Source organism: Rattus rattus, chromosome 1, assembly GCF_011064425.1.
Source record: "Rattus rattus isolate New Zealand chromosome 1, Rrattus_CSIRO_v1, whole genome shotgun sequence".
Taxonomy (NCBI): domain Eukaryota; kingdom Metazoa; phylum Chordata; class Mammalia; order Rodentia; family Muridae; genus Rattus; species Rattus rattus.
This window is the reverse complement of record NC_046154.1, coordinates 67,917,600-67,939,251: the sequence shown is the minus strand read 5'-3', so window position 1 is coordinate 67,939,251 and position 21,652 is coordinate 67,917,600. Positions and strand designations below refer to the sequence as shown.

Here is a 21,652-nt window from a genome sequence, read left to right as displayed (position 1 = left end):
CTCATAGAACAACCAGCAGACAAGTTAGACACAGACACACACTCTATTCAAGACAACAGCTGAGGTGGTGATAGTATTGTAAGTATGTTGAATTGCCAAAGAAGAAAGTATTTTTTATTGGACATATTTCTTTATTTCCATTTCAAATGTTATTCCTTTTCCCAGTTTCCTGTCCATAAGCCCCCTGTCTCCTCCCTCTCCCCCATAAGGGTGTTTCCCCATCCACCCCCACTTACCGCCTCCCCCGATATTCCCCTGCACTGGGGGTCCAACCTTGGCAGGACCAAGGGCTTCCCCTTCCACTGGTGCCCCAACAAGGCTATTCTCTGCTACATATGCAGTTGGAGCCCTGGGTCAGTCCATGTATAGTCTTTGGGTAGTGGTTTAGTCCCTGGAAGCTCTGGTTGGTTGGCATTGCTGTTCTTATGGGGTTGCAAGCCCCTTCAGCTGTTTCAATCCTTCCTCTAATTCCCCCAAAGGGGGGTCCAGCAAAGAACAAAGTATTAAGAGACCATAAAGATGGATAATTTTACCAAGTGGAAAAAGCGACGTTGTAAATGGAGATGAACAGATGAGCAAATTCACCCAAGGAGAGAGTAGAAGCTTATGTCCAGAACACAGTTCTGACCTCCTCAGTACTAGGCTTATGCCAGGCTGGACCCAGCACCTCAAGGGAGGTCTAGCAGTGTCCCTACACTGACAGCCATAGCTAATCTTGTACCCAGCTGGCTTTCACTGGAAGAGCTCCTCTCTTGGAAAAGGTCAAAGGCATAAGGTTCAGGGGCTATCAGCACCCTGCCAGATCTGCAGGCCACTGTTGCTGCCTCTGTAGAGGAGATGCAGAGTAGAGTGTCTGCTTCCTCCCTTTTTTGGCCAAAGTTGATTAAAATATTTCTGACCCAGAATGAGCCAAGTGCTTACTACACAGATACCTTCTGCTGACCTCCTTCCTGGAGAATGTATAATATACTTTATTATCAGGGTAGGCAGAGTTTCCCTGACAGTATTCAACTGGCCTCAGAGCTGCCAAAATGCCTCTGCTTCAAGGTCCTAGTTGCTGAGTTCTGCCAAGAGTGAAGCAAAAGCAGAGGAGGGGGGTTCAAAGCCAGACCCGGCAACTTAAACCTTGGGACAGCACTGCTTACAGAGGCAACTGCTTTATGAGACGGTAGAGCGTGGGTCCTGCTTTCTGCCCATACTGAAGCACTTCGCTTGAAGACGAAGGGAGAAACAGCCTTTCTGAACATACGCAGGAAGCACACACACAAATCTCAAGCATGCAGCTTAACCCAGTGGCCCTGTTCAGAAGGTGGAGCCAGGCCCAGCACCGAGATGGATACACCATCCAGAAGACCCTCACACTCTTCTGCTTTCCACCCACCACCGATAACGACCTTCCTGACCCGTAAACAAAACAGTATGAAGCTTTATGCTCATGGCCTCTGTCACTCACTTTCATGTTTGTGACTCAGTCTGGGCTACTATGCATGGCACTTCTATGAATGCTCTTTTTTTGTGTCCTCTGAATGAATAGGTTACACTGGGGAGGATCTTCTGCTGCCTAACAAATGCACCCCCAACCGAGAAGCTTCCAAGACTAAATATTTGGTCTCTGGTTACCTACTTGAGTAAGGAATTTGGAAGCATCCTGGAAAGGTGGCTATAGCTCAGATCCTGCCTGAGGTCTTCTGAAGCTGGCCTGGGTCTGGGTTGTGTACTTATAAGGCGCTTGTCACAGAACAACCTCAAGTGGGTGTACTGGTTACGTCAGAATGCTACAGTTCTGCAGCTGCAGGATCTTTCCTCAAGACCGATCTCATGACGTGGTGGCTTTCTTCCTCAGCACAAGTAAACCATCAGCCAGAAGAGAAGTGAAAACTGTATCCCTGATGGTCCAACCCCTAAAGTCATATGCTATCACTCCATCCTGTTATACTCATGGGAAGAGAGCCGCTAACCCCAACCCTCACTTGAGAGTCCAATTTGGAAGGAAAGGGAAGTAAAGGATGTGTATACATACACGCTTACCTCAAGCCCACACATTTTAAAGATTGGACTTGATTATGCTGGAGATTCATAAATAAACAGAATATAGACATTCACCCAAAAATCCATTTTAAAAAAGGGTTCAGCCAGCCTCTTCTATACATTTAAAATTTGGTGAATGGCTATAGGCAATTTTTGAGATATTTCATGGAGACGACATTACATACAATAGGAACTACAAAGGCTTAGGTGTCAGATATCGCCAAGTAGGTCTGAATTCTGGATTCACTACTTGATCTTAAGTACTTGGTACTTCAGCCACTGCAGTTCTCAAATTTCTTTAGCTATAAAATGAGGGAAATCAATGAAACCTATTTTTCCATCGGTAACTAAATAAAATAGGCTTGCCTGCCCTCTATAATGGCGGACTCCCTCCTCTGTCAGTTCATCAGAAATGTATTAGCCATCTCCATGAACCGCATAGATAGAGCTCCACTGGATTCCATGACTGGAACACACTCCAACACAAGCTCTACCTGAGGTGACAGACCCTGTAACGTGAAAGGTGGAGATGAGAGGAATGATGAGCCATGCCTGGAGTAGACATGGAGGCATATGCAATAGAAATCAGGGGCATTTTAAAACAGGAAGAAAGGGCAAAACATTTTTCTGGACCTGGGTTCAGTTTGCACAAAGACGGCAGTAGAGAGCCAGGAGAGGTAAACAGAAATAACAAAGGAGTTGATTGTATTTACTGATCATTGTAGACAGGAGGTGGGGAAATAGATGGTGGGAGGTTAGAGTAGAAAGAAGAAAGAATGGGAGTTTCTGCTCAGTGTCAGTCTGATGAAAATCATTAAAGCTAAAGAGTTTTGAAATAATCTTCTAGGCTCACTAGAGAAACCTAGGCAGCTACTGAAGATGCCCCACTGTGCTTTCCAGGGCTGGCAACCATTTATACAACCTTTGTGTCTCAAACTGTGAACGGTAGACCTAAAACTGACCATTAGAGGACTCTTGTGAGTCAGAGTCCAGGCCAGTGAACTTTGTCCTTACTGTTCGAATCTTGGAGGCCAGACCGACGAGGAAACGCAGTGAGGTTGGCTGTTTTTATAGGCCCTTAGCTCACCATAAATGTATGTCTCAAGGCATGACCATGTGGAAATGGTCATTCGTGGACTCAGCTCGTCTGTGTATTTGACTTCTACATCCAGATAATGAGCCACTCACTCCTCTTACTTCCCTTCAAAAAGACTGATCTGTTTTGCAGCCTCTGCTTCTGTTACACTATCCAGCCCCAGGCAGTGATGATGTTTATACAGAAGACAGAGACATTTTTGTGCTATGATGGAAGCTTAGAGGAAGTTGGAGTCAATGACCTTTCACTTTGAAGCCAAAGAATAAGAAGCACAAATGTCGCCATCTCACATATAATGGGGGCTACAGAAATAAGCAGAGAAGCCGCTTCTAGCCTTTCTAGCCACTGTTGAAAACATGATCCCCAAATCTTCCTTACACATCTTACTCTTCATCTAGCATGCCCAACACCTGTTTTGATGAGGTTGGTATGTTCTATCGAAATGGACACAGTTGTGAAAACCACTTTACTAGTGATTTTGTGAATAAGCACTGGCTATTCTATCAATTTCTTTGCTTTTTTCTGAATGAACTCTAAGCATGAAGGGGGGATGGTTGGGTTTGAAGCTCAAAACCATCAATCCCTAACCAGTCATCTTGGAGAACCCCCTGACTCCCAGTGAAGGGTTTTGATTGCCTGGGAAGTGTTTGTGCAGAAACTCGATTAGGCTCTTTCTTGTTTTATTTCTTCTCAGGTGGGAAGTTGGCAAGTGGAGTCCATGTAGCCTCACCTGTGGGGTTGGCCTGCAGACCAGAGATGTTATCTGCTCCCACCTACTCTCCAGAGAGATGAACGAGGTGGTTGTCCTGGCTGATGAGCTGTGCCATCACCCCAAACCCAGCACAGTACAAGCCTGCAACCGCTTCAATTGCCCCCCAGCCTGGTACCCTGCACCATGGCAGCTGGTGAGTCCTGAAGTTACTTCCAACTGCAGTTGTTGTTGATGGCAGTGATTCAAGACAAAAGGACACTTTCTCAGAGTAGCTTAAAGAAACACTACTATCCCTCGCTTCTTAGCTCTTCTCCAGCCTTGCTCAGACATAGACCTGTTCACTGTAAACACCGTGTACTTTCGGCCATGGCATAGCCCAGTGTTCTTCAAAAGCATACACTGACACTGTCCATTTGTTGACCTGAGCATATTCATTGCAAATTGTCACCAAGCAAGAGAATATTTTCAGTTAAAGGCACTATGGTAGCTTTTCCATGAAGATAAAATTGTTCTGAGTTTCTGCCCTTCCTAGTTTCTGCTATAGGCAATGCTAATAGTTGATTTTGAGCTTTTTACTGTATTTTGAGAATTTCACACATGTATACAATTAAATATGATCATTTGTGCCCTCCATTTTTTTCTACCCAAATTTCCTCATGACCCCTCAATATGTCCCCTTCTTGATGTCATTTCCCCATATACATTGTAGGGATAGCTTTACTTAGTTAATCCAAGTTAAAAATCCTGAGCCAATTTTAGATTTAAAATTTTTCTCCTGATCTTATGAATTCTAAAAATATGAATACCACAATTTTAAAGCAAGAGATGACAAACTGCAGCCCACCAACTAAATCCAACCTCCTTTCTGCTTTTTTTAATAATATTTGATTGGAACACAGACCCATTTATCCTTTTTACATATTGTTTGTCACTGATTTTGTTCTACAGGAACAGAACGTGTGGCTATGATAAAGACCATATAGTTCACAAAACCTAAAGTATTTACTATCAGCCCTTTTGCAAAGTTTCTGGATCCTGCACATACACATATGCTACACACACACACACACACACACACACACACACACACACACAGAGAGAGAGAGAGAGAGAGAGAGAGAGAGAGAGAGAGAGAGAGAGAGACCAAACCAGTAATAAAAATACAACCATTCTTTCATAATATATTATTAAAGTTATTATGCCTCAAAATAAATGGCCTTTTGGCATTCTTCAAAAGAACACAAAAGGTTTTAAATTGGTTGATTGGAGGAAGTCTTATTTTGCCATTTGTTCTTTATTAGGATATCAGACACAGCTTTAAAGTGACAACAGCTATCACAAAAGTAACCCTGAAATTTAGAAGGGATGTGCACCCCTGTTTGAGCCTATTGTAAACTCAAGAAGTGTCCCAGTTGGGGTGATAAAGTCTGTAGTCATCTGCTGAGGAGAGAGGAGAGCTGCCTGTATACCTCTCCTTAGAGCTAAGAGATGGCCTACTGGTTCCAAGTAGCCAAAAAGCTTATGTTTCTTCCTTCTCCCTGGCTATCACAGAACGGTAATTTAGTAAGCATCAAACAGTACAGAGTGAGCAGAATGATACAGTATGGTCAACGCTTGGTTGGTCTGCCGTTTTCGTGCCCACAGATTTAACCAGCTTAGATTACATGTCCTTTCATTAGACATGTGGTGTTTACACCTGTACTGAACACACATAGACATTTTAAGTTTTTCCTAAGGACTATGTGATATATGTGTTTCACTTGGTATTATAATGTAGAGACAATCCAAGCTATACACGAGGGGTATGTATGTTATTGAAATATTAAGTCATTTTATATTCAGACCAGAGAATCCATAGTCTGAATATGATTCATAGTCTGAATCCATAGTCTCTTGGGGCCTTAGCATATTATCTGAGGAATATCCTAGAACCAGTACCTTCCAGATACAAAGGAATCATTATAAAAAAAAAAACTAAAAAGAGGCACTGTGCATGAATTTCCTTTAAAGTCTGTGTGTATTGTGGCTGACCCATCAATTCCATGCTACTCTATAATGGTGTTTTGAAGTCAAGTAGATGCTATATATTTTGAACAGCTATGGGCCAGTGTTTTACTAAGAAATAGACATCATTCTACACTGATTTGAAATTCTCACAACAACCTAGTTTAAAATGGTATATAAGTTGAAAATTGAGGGGTAGCTTTTACCCATGTTTTGTGACTTAAAGGTCCATGATTATCTGAGTAAGAACCATGTGAGCACCCTTGATTTGTGAAATACAACTGTGGCCTAGATGTGACTTTGCTCAAGGTCATGAATCCTACACAAGAACCTGGGGCTCTTGGTTCCTGGTATTCTTTCATTGAGCTGCTTTAAATTGAAGAAAAGTATTGACTTTAAGCTGACTCATGCCAGGAGAAAAAGTAAGGAATCTGTCCGTATCAGTCTCCACTGTCTGACTACTAAGTCTCTGGATTATGGCTAACTTGTATTTTGTCACTATGTGAAGAGTACTTTGTGAAAAGTGTTTATTCTGTGACAAAATGAATGATTGTACACAGAGTACTTCCCTACAGGCCATCACATTCCGGCTCTGTACCTCACTGATGTATTTGTGTGCGGTTATGGATTATAAAGTCAGCATTGTAGTGGCTTTCAGGAGAACACTGCCTTCCTCTCAATAGCACACATGCTACTGATTAATGATCTTGGCCCAGCGTGTTTTCTGATCCTTAGTGTACACCACATATACATGGCTCTGTGGTCAACAGCTACCATTGCCAGCCTCATACCCTCAGCACCTATTTTGACATAGTTGATTCCATCTGCCTTGACCTAAGAATGCATGAGTTTATTTTGAAAGCCTTTTTTATTTCCTTCCACAAGCAAGGCCTTTAGGGATAAGGCAAGTTCAAGCCTCTTTCTCAAATCAAGGAGCAAATACCAGACACCTCTTTAAAGTCCATCCAGTTGGTGAGTGGTTTCAATTTATATCCTTGTATACCAAACATAATAATTATCAGAAAATATTTTAAGACAATGAAAAATGGAGAATTTGAAAGCCACCAGGGAGGTCACCCTCTAGAGAGGGTCCACTAATAGGTTGATCGTCAGTTGCTTTTAAAATCTCATCAAGCTTAGCAGAGATATATTTCTTCTATTGCTTCCCAGAATCTTCTTTAGGTGAGCTCTTGGATACAATGAGCTCTTGCCACTTCTTAGAAGAAATAAAGCCATTGTTTTTATTGCAGTTGGAGTAAGGAAAAAGCAAGTCTAGGTATTCCTGAGCTAAAGGGCTATGGTCTCAGGACACCATAAATTAGCCTACCAGCCACTAACAACCCCTTGCCTGATTAGCCCTGATTCCTCAGCAGTCTTGGCAGGGACAAGAAACCCGGTGTGTAGTCAGGATCCATACAGGTCAGCTGTGATCTGCCAGGGGCTCCTTTCTGCACCCAGCCTGCAGCCTTGGTTTTTTTTTTTTTTTAAGAACAAGAGATGGGGGTTTCAAATCCTTCCTTTAAAACTGAGAGGCAACCAAATGGCATTTGAGTAGCAAGACTCTCCCTTCTCTGCTTGGTCTCAGGGTCACCAGCAACCTTCTATGTACATTTCTTTTCCTAGAAAAGTGTAGCATAGGAATCGCCATCTGCTAGATGGAGCACAAAACCCTGTGTTCTTTGTAGAACATTTGTCTAAAATTGGCTTGTAGCCAATATGTACACATTGTGCAGGTCCGGAGGAGACCAGGCATGGACTCTAGGTATCTCTGCTAAAATTTTGTTTTAGTCAAAAGCAGAAATCTAATTCTAGATTTGGTTGTCAGAGACCCATCTATTAGTGTGTGCTTCTTACATTTTAATCTTTAGTCTAAAAAAAATTTGTTTGATATTTATTTTTATCATGTTAGCATGAAAGCTTTGCTAATTTAGATTTTATATTGAATTTCCTATGCACTGGACCACTGTATCTTTTCTAACTTATTAAATTCTTTCTCATCTTCATCGTTAGTATTGCCTGTAAACATATTATAAACCTCCCAAGAGATGAGCTCACCGTAGACAGTTATCGCACCATGACTAAGGGGCCTTGGCATGTATTACCACATTAGCCATAAAACATTTTGATCATGATCATCTTCTACTAGGGCGATGTTCAGGAATGCTCCATAGCCAGATAATAAGCCAATATGACAATCCTGTCAGACCCTCATGGACCTGCCCATGCCCATGCTCTCTGGCTGTCATCCCTCGCCTGCCCTGCTTCCTACTACCTGCATGTTCCCTCCCCTCTGCCTAGCAGAAAACTGCCCCCCTCTGCCAGATACATCTCTCACACTGAAGCTATGGGTATTCACTGAACAGTCACATCCTTATTGGTCAGGCACAGCCCATGACTCCTGGATTAGATGCCAAGATCAATGAAGGCCAAGATCAAGTCTCAGGAGGACCCATGGCTGAAGGGGAAGGGATACTGGATCAGAGAGGGTGGTGAGGAGAGGCACACACCAAGGCTTCCAGCTTCATTTACTGAATTCTTGTACTATTTCATGAGCTGCTTCTCTTTAACATTTTGTATTATCTGACAGTTTCATATACTTATTTAATGGACTTTTGTTTTTACCCCACTCTCTTCTCTGCCACTTACTTAAACCTCTCTTTCCAACAAGTACCATAGCATTCCCAGCGTCTCCGGCACAGCTCTACGCACCAGACATATGCTTGCTCACACAGCCCTCGCCCCATGGCACGATGTTACTAACCTTTCCAGATAAGGCACTGGGAGCACTGGAAAGTTGCCGTGCACCCCAACTTTATACAGGATTACTCATTCTCCCACCGTACATGCTCTTTTTTAATCTTCTTGGCAACCTTAGGCTCTGGGGTTGAAACTGTCCCATCTTGAGCAGCCTGGGGAATGAATGGCCTCCAATATACTTCAAAGCCCATTCTTGAGTCTATTATTCCAAGCTATCTTCACTATTTAATCTTCAGGGTTAAATTGTGAGGAAATCTAAAAACACATCTTTGAATCTTCAGTTTACATAAGACTTAGCACCTGTCGCCCTGTTTGGGGCTTTCTTTAATCTGTGCGTTGGTTTTCTGTGGCTGCTATCACAAACTATTTTGATGTCTCAAAGCAACACAAATACACTGTTTATCCCAAGTTGGAGATGGGTTTTACTGTCCTAAAATCAAGGAATCATCGGGCATACTTTCTTTCTTTGGTGGCAGGGAAGGGAGGGCCCTAAGATGGGGGGTATGACTTTTTCTTTTCTATCTTCCAGTTTCTCCTCTTTCCTTCTTCCTCCTTCAGAGTGAATCCCTCCAGACACTGATTCATTTCTTATGTCTGACCAGACTCTGACCCTCCTGCACCACTCTTATGAGGACCACAGTGACTTTATCAACATACCTGATTATATGCAACCATTACTGAATTAGCAAAGTCTTTTGACTGTTCTAAGAAATGTGTTTACCAGTTCTAGAGACCAAGACATAGAAACCTTCTTGGTCATTGTTCAGCCAACTACAAACTGCTCAAAAGTCAGCAGGCTGAGTACTTAACCTCCAGTAGCATCAGTCCTTCTGATTGATAACTTACCCTCTACCACCCACCCCCCACATAACATCTGTGGCATCATATGTGTGTGTGTGTGTGTGTGTGTGTATGCATCTGCATGCTTTCATTTGATTTGATTCTAAACATCACCCTTTAAAGAGAACAAAGAGGGAAGGAGAGAGATGCCGAAGGGTTAAACGGAAATGAATCAGCCTGCTCTGGAGCGTAATTTAGATTTCCCTGAGCTGCAAATGTTTTATGTTCAGGATTGTGTCCACCCAAGTGCACGTACATATTGCATACATCTGCACGGAGAAGACAGGAGCAGTCACCACAAGCCCTACACATACTCCACCCCTGGCTTAGAGCTGTGATCAGCTCTCTGTTTCCCCATAAACCTTTTTTTATCAGGGTCACAATTCAAAAATGCACATATTTAGCTGTATAAAAAACCCATATATGAGAGAGGAATCTCTCTTGATGATATTAATGAAAAAGAAAATTTTAATGATAACCATGCTCCAGAAAGTAAAAATTTTATTTTCTAGGTTTGCACATGTGCATGTGTCCATGCATACATACCTTTTGGTCTGGACTAGAGAGCCGTCTAGTCCTCATCAGTAATGCCAGATCTCTGTGACTCAAATATAAATCCATGTGCGTTGGGAGTCATATTTATGCCCTTAAGCGATTAAAATGCTTAATTAATTTTCAGTAGTTTTTGAAAGGAATATTCGATCCTATCTTTAGAAGCAGCAATAAATATAACAGCATGGAGATCAAAAGTCAGATTTCACATGTGGAATAGCTTTGTTTTTATTTACTAGCAGAAAGCTTTTTGACTTATTCACTCTGAATCCTGCTGGGCCCGGGTGTCACATGGTAACAGTGTGTTTAACCCAGGAGTCTCCCAGAAGTCTCACACATAACCTTGTGTTTCTACAATTGGGAAGGCTTAACTCACAATGAATGAAGTAACGCTGCTCTACAAAATGATGCCCTCATTTTAACAGTGTTTCTCAGTGAATTTTGTGTCCTGGTTTTCCTCTATTTCTCCAAGTCCTAACTTTCAATCATGACCTTTACTATACATGGAATTTCCCAGTCTCCTATGTTGCTGATTTGCCTCGACCCCCAAAGATCTACATTAGGGTCATATATACCTGGCCATCCTCCCCAGCAAACTTTTCCTTCCTTTCTAGATCACGACCAAATGCTGTCACCACTATCTAGCCATTCCCTGAGCTCTTCTCAGCCTCATGTGTCCTTCACACTCAGTAAAACCCATGTCAGGTTTAATTCCACTTCCTGCAACCTGCCTTCATTCTTTCTGTTCTTGGCTTTCTTCCTGTGCCTTGATTCAAGTTCTCACAATCAGTAACCCAACTATTATAACCATTAATCACAGAATTGTCTTTGTAATGCTCACTTAGTACTTCCCAACCTGGTATCAATGCCTTCTTAACATAAACCTTCGATTAGATCTTTAAGATGACAGGTGCTGATTGATACCCTTCAATAAGGGTACAGCATGCAGTGCTAAATGGGTTAATTTAATCAAGAAGTCTTTCCTCCATGGCATACTGCTGTGTAACAGACATTCCCTGAGGAGATATGAACAAAAATCTACTTACATCAGATAGGGAACCAGCAGTAGACTAATACCACTAAAATACTAATACCACTGAAATCCAAATTGGTACTAATACCACTGAAATCCAAATTGGTAAAACAAGGAGTTTGGTGAGATTTATAGGCATATGGATGAAAGGTTAATTATAGAAGCAGAAATTACTCAAAGACAGCTGCATCACCAAAGTCGAAACCAGCATGGGTGACAGCTCACCAAAGCTACAAACCTATGTGCACACTGCACATTCTAAAGGAATTTCAACAGGTTGGAAAATATCCCTTCCAGTAGCTAAATGGGTCTGAACTTGCTCAAGGCTGTTGGGCAGGTCTCTATTTCCACAAAGCTCAGTTTGTCTGAGAATATCTCTCAGTAATCTTTATAGTTATGTATGCTTAAAGGGAGAAGGAGGGTCTAATCAATCTGGTCAGTATGAGGGACTTCCTGAGTTTTTTGAGTTGTTCATTTCCTAAGCATGACAGTTTTACAGCAGAATAGCCTATTTCACCCCATCCCACACCCCTTAGAACAGCCAACTGTTTGTTTCCTCTCTTTTAACTTCTTATGTCTTAACAAGCTTCCCCCCAAATTGGACAGTTTTATCTCAGAGGAAATTGTTACACATCAAGTACCAATTGATATCTTATTGGGCAGTATTCTTTGACACCCTTTGGCCTATGTTGCCTAAGTAATTTCCTACAAATTTCTCTTTAAAACCCCTTCTTATGATAACACGGGGTTTTAGGATTATGTTTCAAAGACTGTATTTCACTATCTAGCCCTCTGGCATTGGAGTCTCATGACCCTCATGCTTCATTCTCAGGCCTACTTGGAGCTATGTGACCATGCCACAGTCACACATGATATGGATGTAAGCCTACATGGTTAGATGCTGTCCCCATTCCTGTTTCCTAGCTAACTGTTCATGTTGCCTCTTCTGCAGCACGGCCTCCAACCTACCTATAACAATGTAGTTGTACTCTTTAATGTAATCTCTTTTTATAAAACTGATTGTGTTTTTCAGAAGTTTTCTTCTTCACTAGATGACAGATACCTATAATATAATGACCACTTATATTCATTGAAAATCCCCAGCATCTAACATAGTGCCCGGTGGGTAAAGTATGACTAAGTAAAGAAAGGGGTGAAATGAGTTATAAGCATAACAAGCAGCTCGTGCCATGTTTAACCTGGAAATTTGATCCTGGAAACAGAAAATAAATGTCATTTTGCATTAAGGACAGTAATATGATTTGAAGCACCAAGGAAATGAACTCAACTCTAAATTAAACAACCAAGTGAGACGATTTTAAAAACAATGCAGGCAGAATTTATTGGCATGCTAATCATGGGGAAATCTTTGAAAATACAGGTCACATGAGCATATTTCTGTATAAAAATATAGCTTTTAAGTGGTCTCTTTATTGTATATTTCTTAAATTTCTTATAAAAATAATGAAGCCACAGCCGTGCCATGAATCATATAAGGCAGCTAATATATGCAGCATAAATGGTATCTTATTATTTGTCCTTATTGCATATATTTTAAAATACCCCTTACCAGAGATTTACCTTTTCATACCAGAATGTGACCTTAAATGATGATTCATGCAGGCAAATATTTTTCATTTAATTTTATTACATCCCCTTGATTTCTTTCCTCTGTATACATTTTCTTTCTGCATGCTAACTCTCACTTAAAGAACTGAAGCTTCACTAAGTCATCTCAACATGGTCACAAAGTTACCACAGACTTCGAAGGCTTTCCTAATGTAAAATTTCACCTTCCATGATCTCTAGAAATCTATAAAGACAATTTTTTATCTATGTAAACATACTGGAGAAATTTAATAAGCACATATAATACAAGCTTTAGGAACAGGATCTGGATAAAAATAACAGGTAAATGATACATACATACATACATACATACATATATACATACACACATACATACATACATGGAGTTGGCAGGTAGAAAGATGTAGACAGCTAGGTAGAATATATATAATATGGATATATATGGAGAGAGAGAGAGAGAGAGAGAAAGAGAGAGAGAGAGAGAGAGAGAGAGGTGGGGGAAGGAAGGATTGCTCTGATCCTCTCCTGTGTCTGGAATGTCAGAATACCCAGAAGAGCCAAATCCCATTGCTTATTGAGGACACAGCTTCCTATAGTAATCAGTCTGATAAAAGGAGGATCTGTGACAGTTGGATGTTTGCTTTACATCTTTGAAACATCTGCATTTAGAGTCTTCTCATTCATCCAGTCATCAATCAGGGAACATTTGTGAAGTGCACGTTCTTTGCCAGACACTAGGCTGTACATAGATGAACAATTCCCTTTTCTCAGAAGATTCCTAATCCTAGATGTGTTCAGGAAAACAGGAAATAGCAGACACATGAGCTATGAGCATGCGTGGAAGAGATAAGATACCCATCCTAAGTCAGGGTGTGGTGGAAGGGAACCATTCACAGAAGATAGAGTAGGCTTTGAGGAGTGGTCTGCGAGCTGGGCTTTCTAGGATACCTTAGAAGTTTATGGGTGAGCAAGGAGCTGAAAGGCATAGTGAACAACGTGATCAAAAGCCTGGGAAGAAAAGGTGTCTATGCCTAGGGAAGGATGAATTGTTATTGCAACTGGTGCCCTAGCACATGGTAGAGTCTCAAAGAAGAAGCCAGAAAGATTACCGTAGACTAGTGTGCGAGGACCCAGAAAGGCATTTCCTGGAGTCTGGTCTTTATCTTGTGAGTGTTCAGAATCTCCCTGAAGCTTTAGGTATAGATAAAGCACCCAGATGATCTTAAAATTCTTCCTTACAACTGTTTTTGTTCTTGTGCTGTTGCAGACTTCTGCATAAGGGTATGGATAATTTATCTGAGGACTGCCCTTTAATCAGGTCCTATCTAGAATTTGACAGTCTACCCCTTATTTTAAGAGAGTGGTTACATTACAAGACCATTGGAGTAAGACAGATTATTTTCTTCATCTACTAACTAAGTTTGAAGGAAAGAGAAAACCAACCTATATTTTTCTCTTATTTCATTTGTCCCATTTAATAAGGAACTGCAGTTGAACACCTTAAATCTAATAACTGTTTATACTCAACTACTTGCTTAATTTTGGAGTACGTATCCAAAATGAGCAGGATCCTATGTGCCTCAAAAATATTTGAATGGAGGAAAATGTAGCCATTAATCACTGAAGTGTTCTGTAGCCTAGAAGTATCAGTATCAATAGGAAAATTACTGTATTTTCAGTCAACAGATGACCTCTAGGACTGCATATACTAGCCGCCTTATATCTCCATATATCTTTATGCCTAGGGAATTCAGAAGGCCTTTGGTGTCTTGACTGAATTTTAATCCATAATGACAAAAAAATGTGTTTTGACCTCATTTGAGGTTTGTGGGGATATGGTCTTATGAACTAGACATCTACTTTTCTCACTTGCACTCGATGATATAAATATTTAAAGTCATTACATACCTCAGAATGCATTAGGAAACAGCACTGTACTTTTCGGTTCATACCCCAACCAGTGATTATGAGGAAACAAATGAATCCTGAGTTTTTAGTGCGGAAAATATATGGGAGGAAATGAACTCTTTCCATCCTAAATTCTCTTATTAAATATGTAACTAATATACTGGAGATTATTTTGAATACAAATCCCACTCACTTAGTATGAGCAGTAAGAAAAGTAAAATCTCTTCATCTGTACATTTAACAGGTTGATGGAGTAGAATCTCTGAAAGAATAAGAGCTATTTAAAATTGCTGTTTGAGTCTGGGGATATGACTCTGTGACAGAGCATAACCTTTAACAAGCATGAGGGTGCTGGGTCCAGTCTCAACACTAGGAGAATGCAGTCTAAAGATTGAGATCAGCAGGAAGCATGCATAGGCTCTTGGATCAATCCCAGTACTACTAAATCACTAGACAGCTGGTAGATAGGTGACAGGCAAATGGACAGATGGACACACAGAGACAGAGACAGACTCTGGTAAGGTCTACCCACTCTCTAGAATCCCAGTAAGGTGTAAAGAGTCACTTGTAGAGACTCTCTAAGGGCAAAACCACAAGGCCACCGTATTTCCCATGTGGCTCTGTTATTTTTCAAGAACTACAACTCCCAGCATTCCAGGAAGTTAACTTGCCCTTGGTGCTTATAGGCCAAGCAGGTTGACTTTGGCTCTTACAAGTTGGCAATGGCCAAAGGAACCAATGCAAAGAAAAACACTCTCACTGTGTCAGAGTAACAATGGCCAGAAATCATTGTATCAACTTACGTTTCTGAGCAGATTTTATATTTTTAAAGTTTCTGAAACCCAGCAACATGGCTCAGCCTGTAAAACCACTTGCTGACCTGAGTTTGATTTTAAAAACCCATTTAAGGGTAGAAGGAAAGAATCGCTTCTATACAGTTTCCTTCTGATCTCTACATGTGTACCACAATATGTACATACACACACACACACACACACACACACACACACACACACACACACACACGGCTCTTATAAGAGAGGGCAACAGTATGAATTAATCTATTACCTCTCACTAGATAGTAATCTTATTAGGCTTGCGGCCCCTGGACCCAGGTTTAGATAGTCATCAATTAATAGCTTTCCTGGCAGGACTCAGGTCTGATTCCTCTGACTAATAACTAGAGTGGTTGATTGAGGTGAGAACAGGGGTATGCTTTAGCCCTAATATCTTACTGACCACCTAATAAGACCACAACTGAGGAGGGTGGCATCTAGGCTGTTGGAGCTACTGTCCTTCAATGCAAACCCAGCTTTTGGACCTAGACTTAATGTCTCAACAAACCAAGGGCAGCAAGGGAGTAACTGGAGACTGTTCCTAAGAAACCAGAAAGCTCCCTGAAACATCTGGGATGAGCTCACCAACCTAGCTAAGCCATGGTTTAGCATATAGGAACTAGGGTTATATCAGACTAAAGTAATAATCTCAACATTATAGTGGTTTCATAGACTAGAAGAATATTTTGCATAAGAAGAGGGAGACAGGACTTCTCAGTCAACCATGAAACCTACTCTTTTTCATATCACACCCACCCCATTTGCATATTGTAGACACACCACGCCAACTCCTGCCAGCAAGGAGGGGGTGTCAATCTCTCTTTAGATGAGGTCTCTGAAATTGCATACATCCATCTGTTTATATCTCGTTGGCCATCATTTAGTCCAGTGGCTGTACTTGCCTTCAAGGGAGCTTGCCAAATATAGCCTATACAGAAAAACCGTGTACCATGCTAAAAGCGGAGGGCCCTTAAAAGGGAAGGGACAAATACTTGGAAAAAGCCAACTCTGTGCCCCAGGAGGCCTCGTTCCTGCCTCAAGCAGCCAGATTATAACTATTAAGTTCCATGTAAACAAAGTGTTTTACTGCGGTCCCTCTGAAAACCACTGACATGAGGCTATTTTTCTCGCATACCAGATTTCAGCGCTCTGGCTCCCAGTGCCCTTAGAAATCACTAGTCCAGATGAGCTCCTCAGAAACCTGGCTCCTAAATCTTGCATTGCCCAGTGTGGTTGAGTGAGTGCTTCCATGTGGGGGGAGAGGACAGTTCTTTCTCTCTGCAAATTAATTTTTCTGGGTTGATCTGATGGCAGGAGGTCCCTCTTCCTCATGCTGGAAGCTTCACAGATTATTTTCATTGGATCATAAATATGTTGAACACTTTATTATACTAACCTTTTAAACCAGTTTTCTTTAGTGGCTACAAATCACAGTTCAGGGGCAAATTTCTAAGATTCCAGGGCTCCTGAATTCCTGGATGCTCAAGTTAAATACCTGAGATTGTAAGCAGGGAATTATGAAATCTTTGCTACAAAATACACTGCAAAGACAAGAAGCAAACCCGTTGGCCTGACTCCTGGTTTGTCAAAAACACAAAACAAAAACAAGAAAAAGCCCCCTCCCTACTCTTTAGTCAATCAAGAATAAGGTAGCAATCAAAATCCTTGCCTGTGTTCACACTTTTTGCTTTGCTTTTTTCCCAGTGTTCCAGAACCTGTGGAGGAGGGATTCAGAAACGTGATGTTCTTTGCAAGCAACGTATGGCTGATGGCAGCTTCCTGGAGCTCCCAGAGACCTTTTGTTCAGCCTCCAAACCAACCTCCCAGCAAGTGTGCAAGAAAGATGACTGCCCCAGTGAGTGGCTTCTCTCAGACTGGTCAGAGGTAGGTATGCTTCTCGGGATGAGGGAACGCATAGGAGAGAAGTCACCACACATACACAGCACAAGTCCCACACAGCAGAAGTCACCACACATACACAGAAGAGATCAAAAAGCTCTCCTAACAGTGTGGAGTGGCATTTTGTAATGCCATTGGCCTATTTGGTAGGATGCATAAGAACTAGGCTATGGACTCTTATTATGGGGACCTAGGCTATGCAGCCAGCCCTTAGCTCACAGTTGAAAATCTGTTTCAACTGTTGAAACTGTTGAAAATGGAAGCCTGCGATTATAAACGATATCTCCCTGGAACAAACCTAAAACACAGGGTTCTTCACCTCTTTCTGCACCTAGCCCCTCCTCCCGACGGCCATGCCCCCATGTCCTACTCCCAGGTCTTTCCAGTCTCTGCTCAGGAAGGGCAAGGCCTCCCTGGTTCTTCTCTTCCAAGTTTCTGGACAATAAAGGATGTGATTTATTACGAAAAGAAGGCCAAGGAAATCCTGCCTCTTTACTGTTAGTTTCCTGACTCTAAAACTTGAACAACTTCCCAGCAAGAGAACTTGATTTCCCCATTGCCGTGCACTTGGGGAAGTGGTGGCTCACCGTTCACAGCTCCAGATGGTGCCTGGAGTTAGGGATCCCAAACTTAACCTCCAACTAACCTGCTTCTCTGAGTAATTCCTGTTCTGACACAGGCATGAATCCATTTACAGCCAGATTCAAAGATTCACCCTGACTGCTTTCAGCCCCTAGAATTTCTTTGAGTGGCCTTTAACTACCCCGCTCCACAGACCAGTGTGTCTTCCACAGAGAAGTCTAAAAGTCATTGCTGCACAAGCAAACTCAGCAACTGGCAGAAAGATGGATGCATCCAAATCCTAGCCAAGACCCTTCTCTTCTCGCCTGGGCTTTTTAGTGTATAACATGCAGCTCCCAGTTTGGAGCTGCTGATGGTCTGAATGTGTGCCAAGGGAAGCCTGAGGAAATAAAGACACTGACCTCTCAGCATGGAATTCTTGCTTTGTTGCGTTACCGGCCTGTTCAGAATGCCCTACTAAGGGCACTGGGGTTGTAAAAGAATCTCAATTACCATCGTAATCTATTCGTAAAATTACCTCTGGCTGTGTCTCACCCCAGATGTTTCAGAACAGAAAGGAGAATGGTTATTTTTGTATTTTTAGAAACAGGTTTTTTTTTTTTTTTATTTCAGCAGAATACAAGACTGGAAGGGCAGAGAAAACTACATACGTATTTAAATGTGTGTGTACACAGACATGTTGGCTGGTGGCTTTTCGAGAGGGCTGTTGATTTGGGAAGCATTATACAAAAAAAAAATCATATTAAGAGATGCCTACACAGAAAAGAGCCCTGGTGTCTATGCCAAGAGACTGTGGTAAAGACAACATCCTGGCAAAGTCTCTGTTGGATGACGGGCTAGCGTAGACGGGCAATGCAGGAAGGACTATATATGTCTACTAATTGCCGTCCTCTCCATCCCCTGGCATTTGTGGCCTTTGGTGAACATAGAACACAGAACCTTCATAAAAAGTGACTTGAAAGAAGGGCCCTTGTGGTTTAAGCACCAAAGGAAGGAGCTCACTGAGCTGGATCACATTAAGCCAAGTAGACCATTAGAAGAGGATCTTGTAGAGCTAAGAGATCATACACAAAGACAAGCAAACCTGGCTCCAAACCCTGACTCTCTCTTAGCAACTGTACAGCATGAAGCTCATTGCTTAATCTTTCTAACCCTTAGTCTAACTGTTTTCAAAATGAAGATAACAGAGTCTATCATGTAGGCAGAGTCTTGACCAAATGAGACCTATGAAGTACTTGTGTCTGGTTTACCTAAGCCCTTGCTATGATGGTGATTCTCTACCTTCCGGGCTCATTATCAAGAGAAAGGAGGAGCTAGGTAAATACTCCATTGCCCACAGTGGCTGTGCTCAGAGTCATAATCTAGGTCTCCCTTGTGCTTTGCTCTTCTCCCTAGGGAAATAAAAGGTCACCTTTGGTTAAGTAGGAAGGGTTAGCCCTTATCTAGAGTTATAAGCTATCGGGGTTCATGAATGGAAATTTTTGGCATTGAGGAGAGACTGCAAATAATGAGACAGCGTATCCCAATCACAGGAGCAGTCTGGGGCTTACTAGTACTAGCCTAGCCTAGGTGAGAGAGACAGACAGACAGACAGACAGACAGACATAACACTGCATGTCATCTTCTGGCTTCTGCACATGCAGTGGACAAATGAGAGTGCACACACACTCACACACACACACACACACACACACACACACACACACACACACATTTTTAAATCTAAAACGAAATGAGAACTATGTGGTTAAAGCAGGAGTGGGGAGAGAAGTCTCCAGAGGTGGTTGTTGCCATCACTGAGAAGCAGCCCCTGCATCATCTCGTCACCATGGTTACCAGGCATGGCTTGAGAGACTTGACTTCAGCTTGGCTTCCCTACTTCAGAGATGTGGAGCTTGATGCTAGAGGGGAAATGAGACTACCAAAGTCACAGGTGACCTTGGCCTGCAGTATGGCTAGTGATCTGTTTTTCCACTTGACCAAACTAAAACAGCCATGCTTTATACCTGTCTGACTCCTTGCCCTTTGGGTTCTTGGATCTGGAACTGTCATTTATGGTCAAACAGGTGTCAAATAGAATCTGGAGTCCATGATCATCAGGCAACACAAGCAGAGGTCTGTTCTTAACCTGCACTGGTGCTTGGCATCTTGAATTTCTATTGGGGTGGCAGCTGTCACAGTCTGTCCCATAGGCCAGTGTCATTTCAATGTACTCACATATAAAACTTCAAAGTATAAGATAGCTTTCAGCTGTTTTTACTGTCATTTTTCCATTGGCATGTTGCCATGACCTGGGTTATGGGCCTTCATCATCTCAAGCAGAGGCCGTAGCAGCCCCTCCATTACATTCCGTCTTCCCCTCCCTCCCCTCCCCTCTGCTCAATGTTGCCAGATTCACCCTCTCAAACACCTCTTCCATCATGTCACTCCCTCCTTCACGGCTCCCCATTGCTCTGTGGACCAATTCCAAACCTGTCTGCAAATGAAAGGTCTCCAAAGTCAGGCCCCAAGTCCCTCTCACGCTCTGGCTGCACTCACCTGTCAGTAAAACTACCTTGGTTTTGCCCTGAGCCCACAATGGACTTGCACTGAATTCTTCTGCTTTGTTTTGGGAATTTCTCTGCTTATCATGCTTGCCATGCTCACCCCTGTTGTTCATCCCTCCCAGACCCTCCCATCTTCAAGGCATAGGTCGGGAAATCCCTTGCTTCATTCCGAGTGTACCATCAGCTCTGAATGACTACTAGCATTCATTTCATAGTATCTCAAAACACACCTTCTACTGTTAGACTTTTACTAAGTCCCTTAACTACTGTTTCTTCTATAAACAACTTTATTGGTTACAATTAACCTACTATAAAATTCAACTTAGCTTAATATTCTTAAGGTTTGTCTAAGTTACAGCACATACAAGGATCATGCTTCTTTATTTGACTGGATAGTATTCCACTAACATAACTATTCTATACTTTGTTTCATTCAAGAGTTGATGGGCAATGAAGTTGTTTGTACTTTTGGTAATTAAAGGTGGTTGGATGTTGTTAAATAACATCAGTGCAGTGGTGAGCATTTGCACCTTTGTGTGGATGGATACATTGGTTTCTCTGGAGTAGATGCCTACAAGTAGAATTACTGGGTCCTATAGTAACATTTTAATCAAAACCAATAAAGTCTTTTGCCTGCAAGTGTATGGCAGGAAGCACATTGTTTCACATTCCCACCAACAATGTATTGGGGGGTCTCCTTTTTTTCCCCACAGCCTTGCCAGTACTGTTTTTCTTTCTGACATGGTCATTCCAGTGTTTGTGAAGGGATATCTCACTGTCGTTTTGATTCACATTTACCTTAAGTCATACTTCCTGTTAGCAGTGCATTTTGCCTTTTGCCTCCTCATTTGAAGGACTGATTCTGGAGGCTAGACACTTCACCCCCAAAGTTGTTTCACAACAACAAACGGAAGGCACAGTGTTTATTGGGTTGGCACTGGCCTTTCTTGCAGTCTCTCATTTAATTCACAGACTTGTAAAATAGACATAAAAATAAAAGCAGTTCAGAGAGCTTCAGTAGCTTTCCAACCATCAAATGACTGTGTTTAGAAGTGAGCAGAGCTTTAACCATATGTAAGTAAGAATGGGTTAAATGCTCATAGAAACCCTTACAATACAGAGTTATAGATAATGTTAGAGGGCAAGGTGTGGCTGTGAGACAGATATTCTACATCGCTGTAAATATATTTCTTTCAGCGGCTGATACTTTTTCCCAGTATATCATAATGAATTTAAGGGACCATTCAGAACAACCATGAGACTCCAGTT

The 21,652-nt window shown here is 41.9% G+C and overlaps 1 protein-coding gene across 1 annotated transcript in view; it reads left to right on the top strand.

Annotated features, from left to right (window-relative positions):
• The window catches only part of LOC116893795 (ADAMTS-like protein 1), a 143,789-nt gene that overhangs the window by 33,632 nt on the left and 88,505 nt on the right, over positions 1-21,652 (top strand). The window contains exons 3-4 of the mRNA XM_032895535.1: positions 3,819-4,029; positions 17,061-17,240. Coding sequence (XP_032751426.1) covers positions 3,819-4,029; positions 17,061-17,240 — 391 coding nt within the window. The remainder of the gene's footprint in view (positions 1-3,818; positions 4,030-17,060; positions 17,241-21,652) is intronic.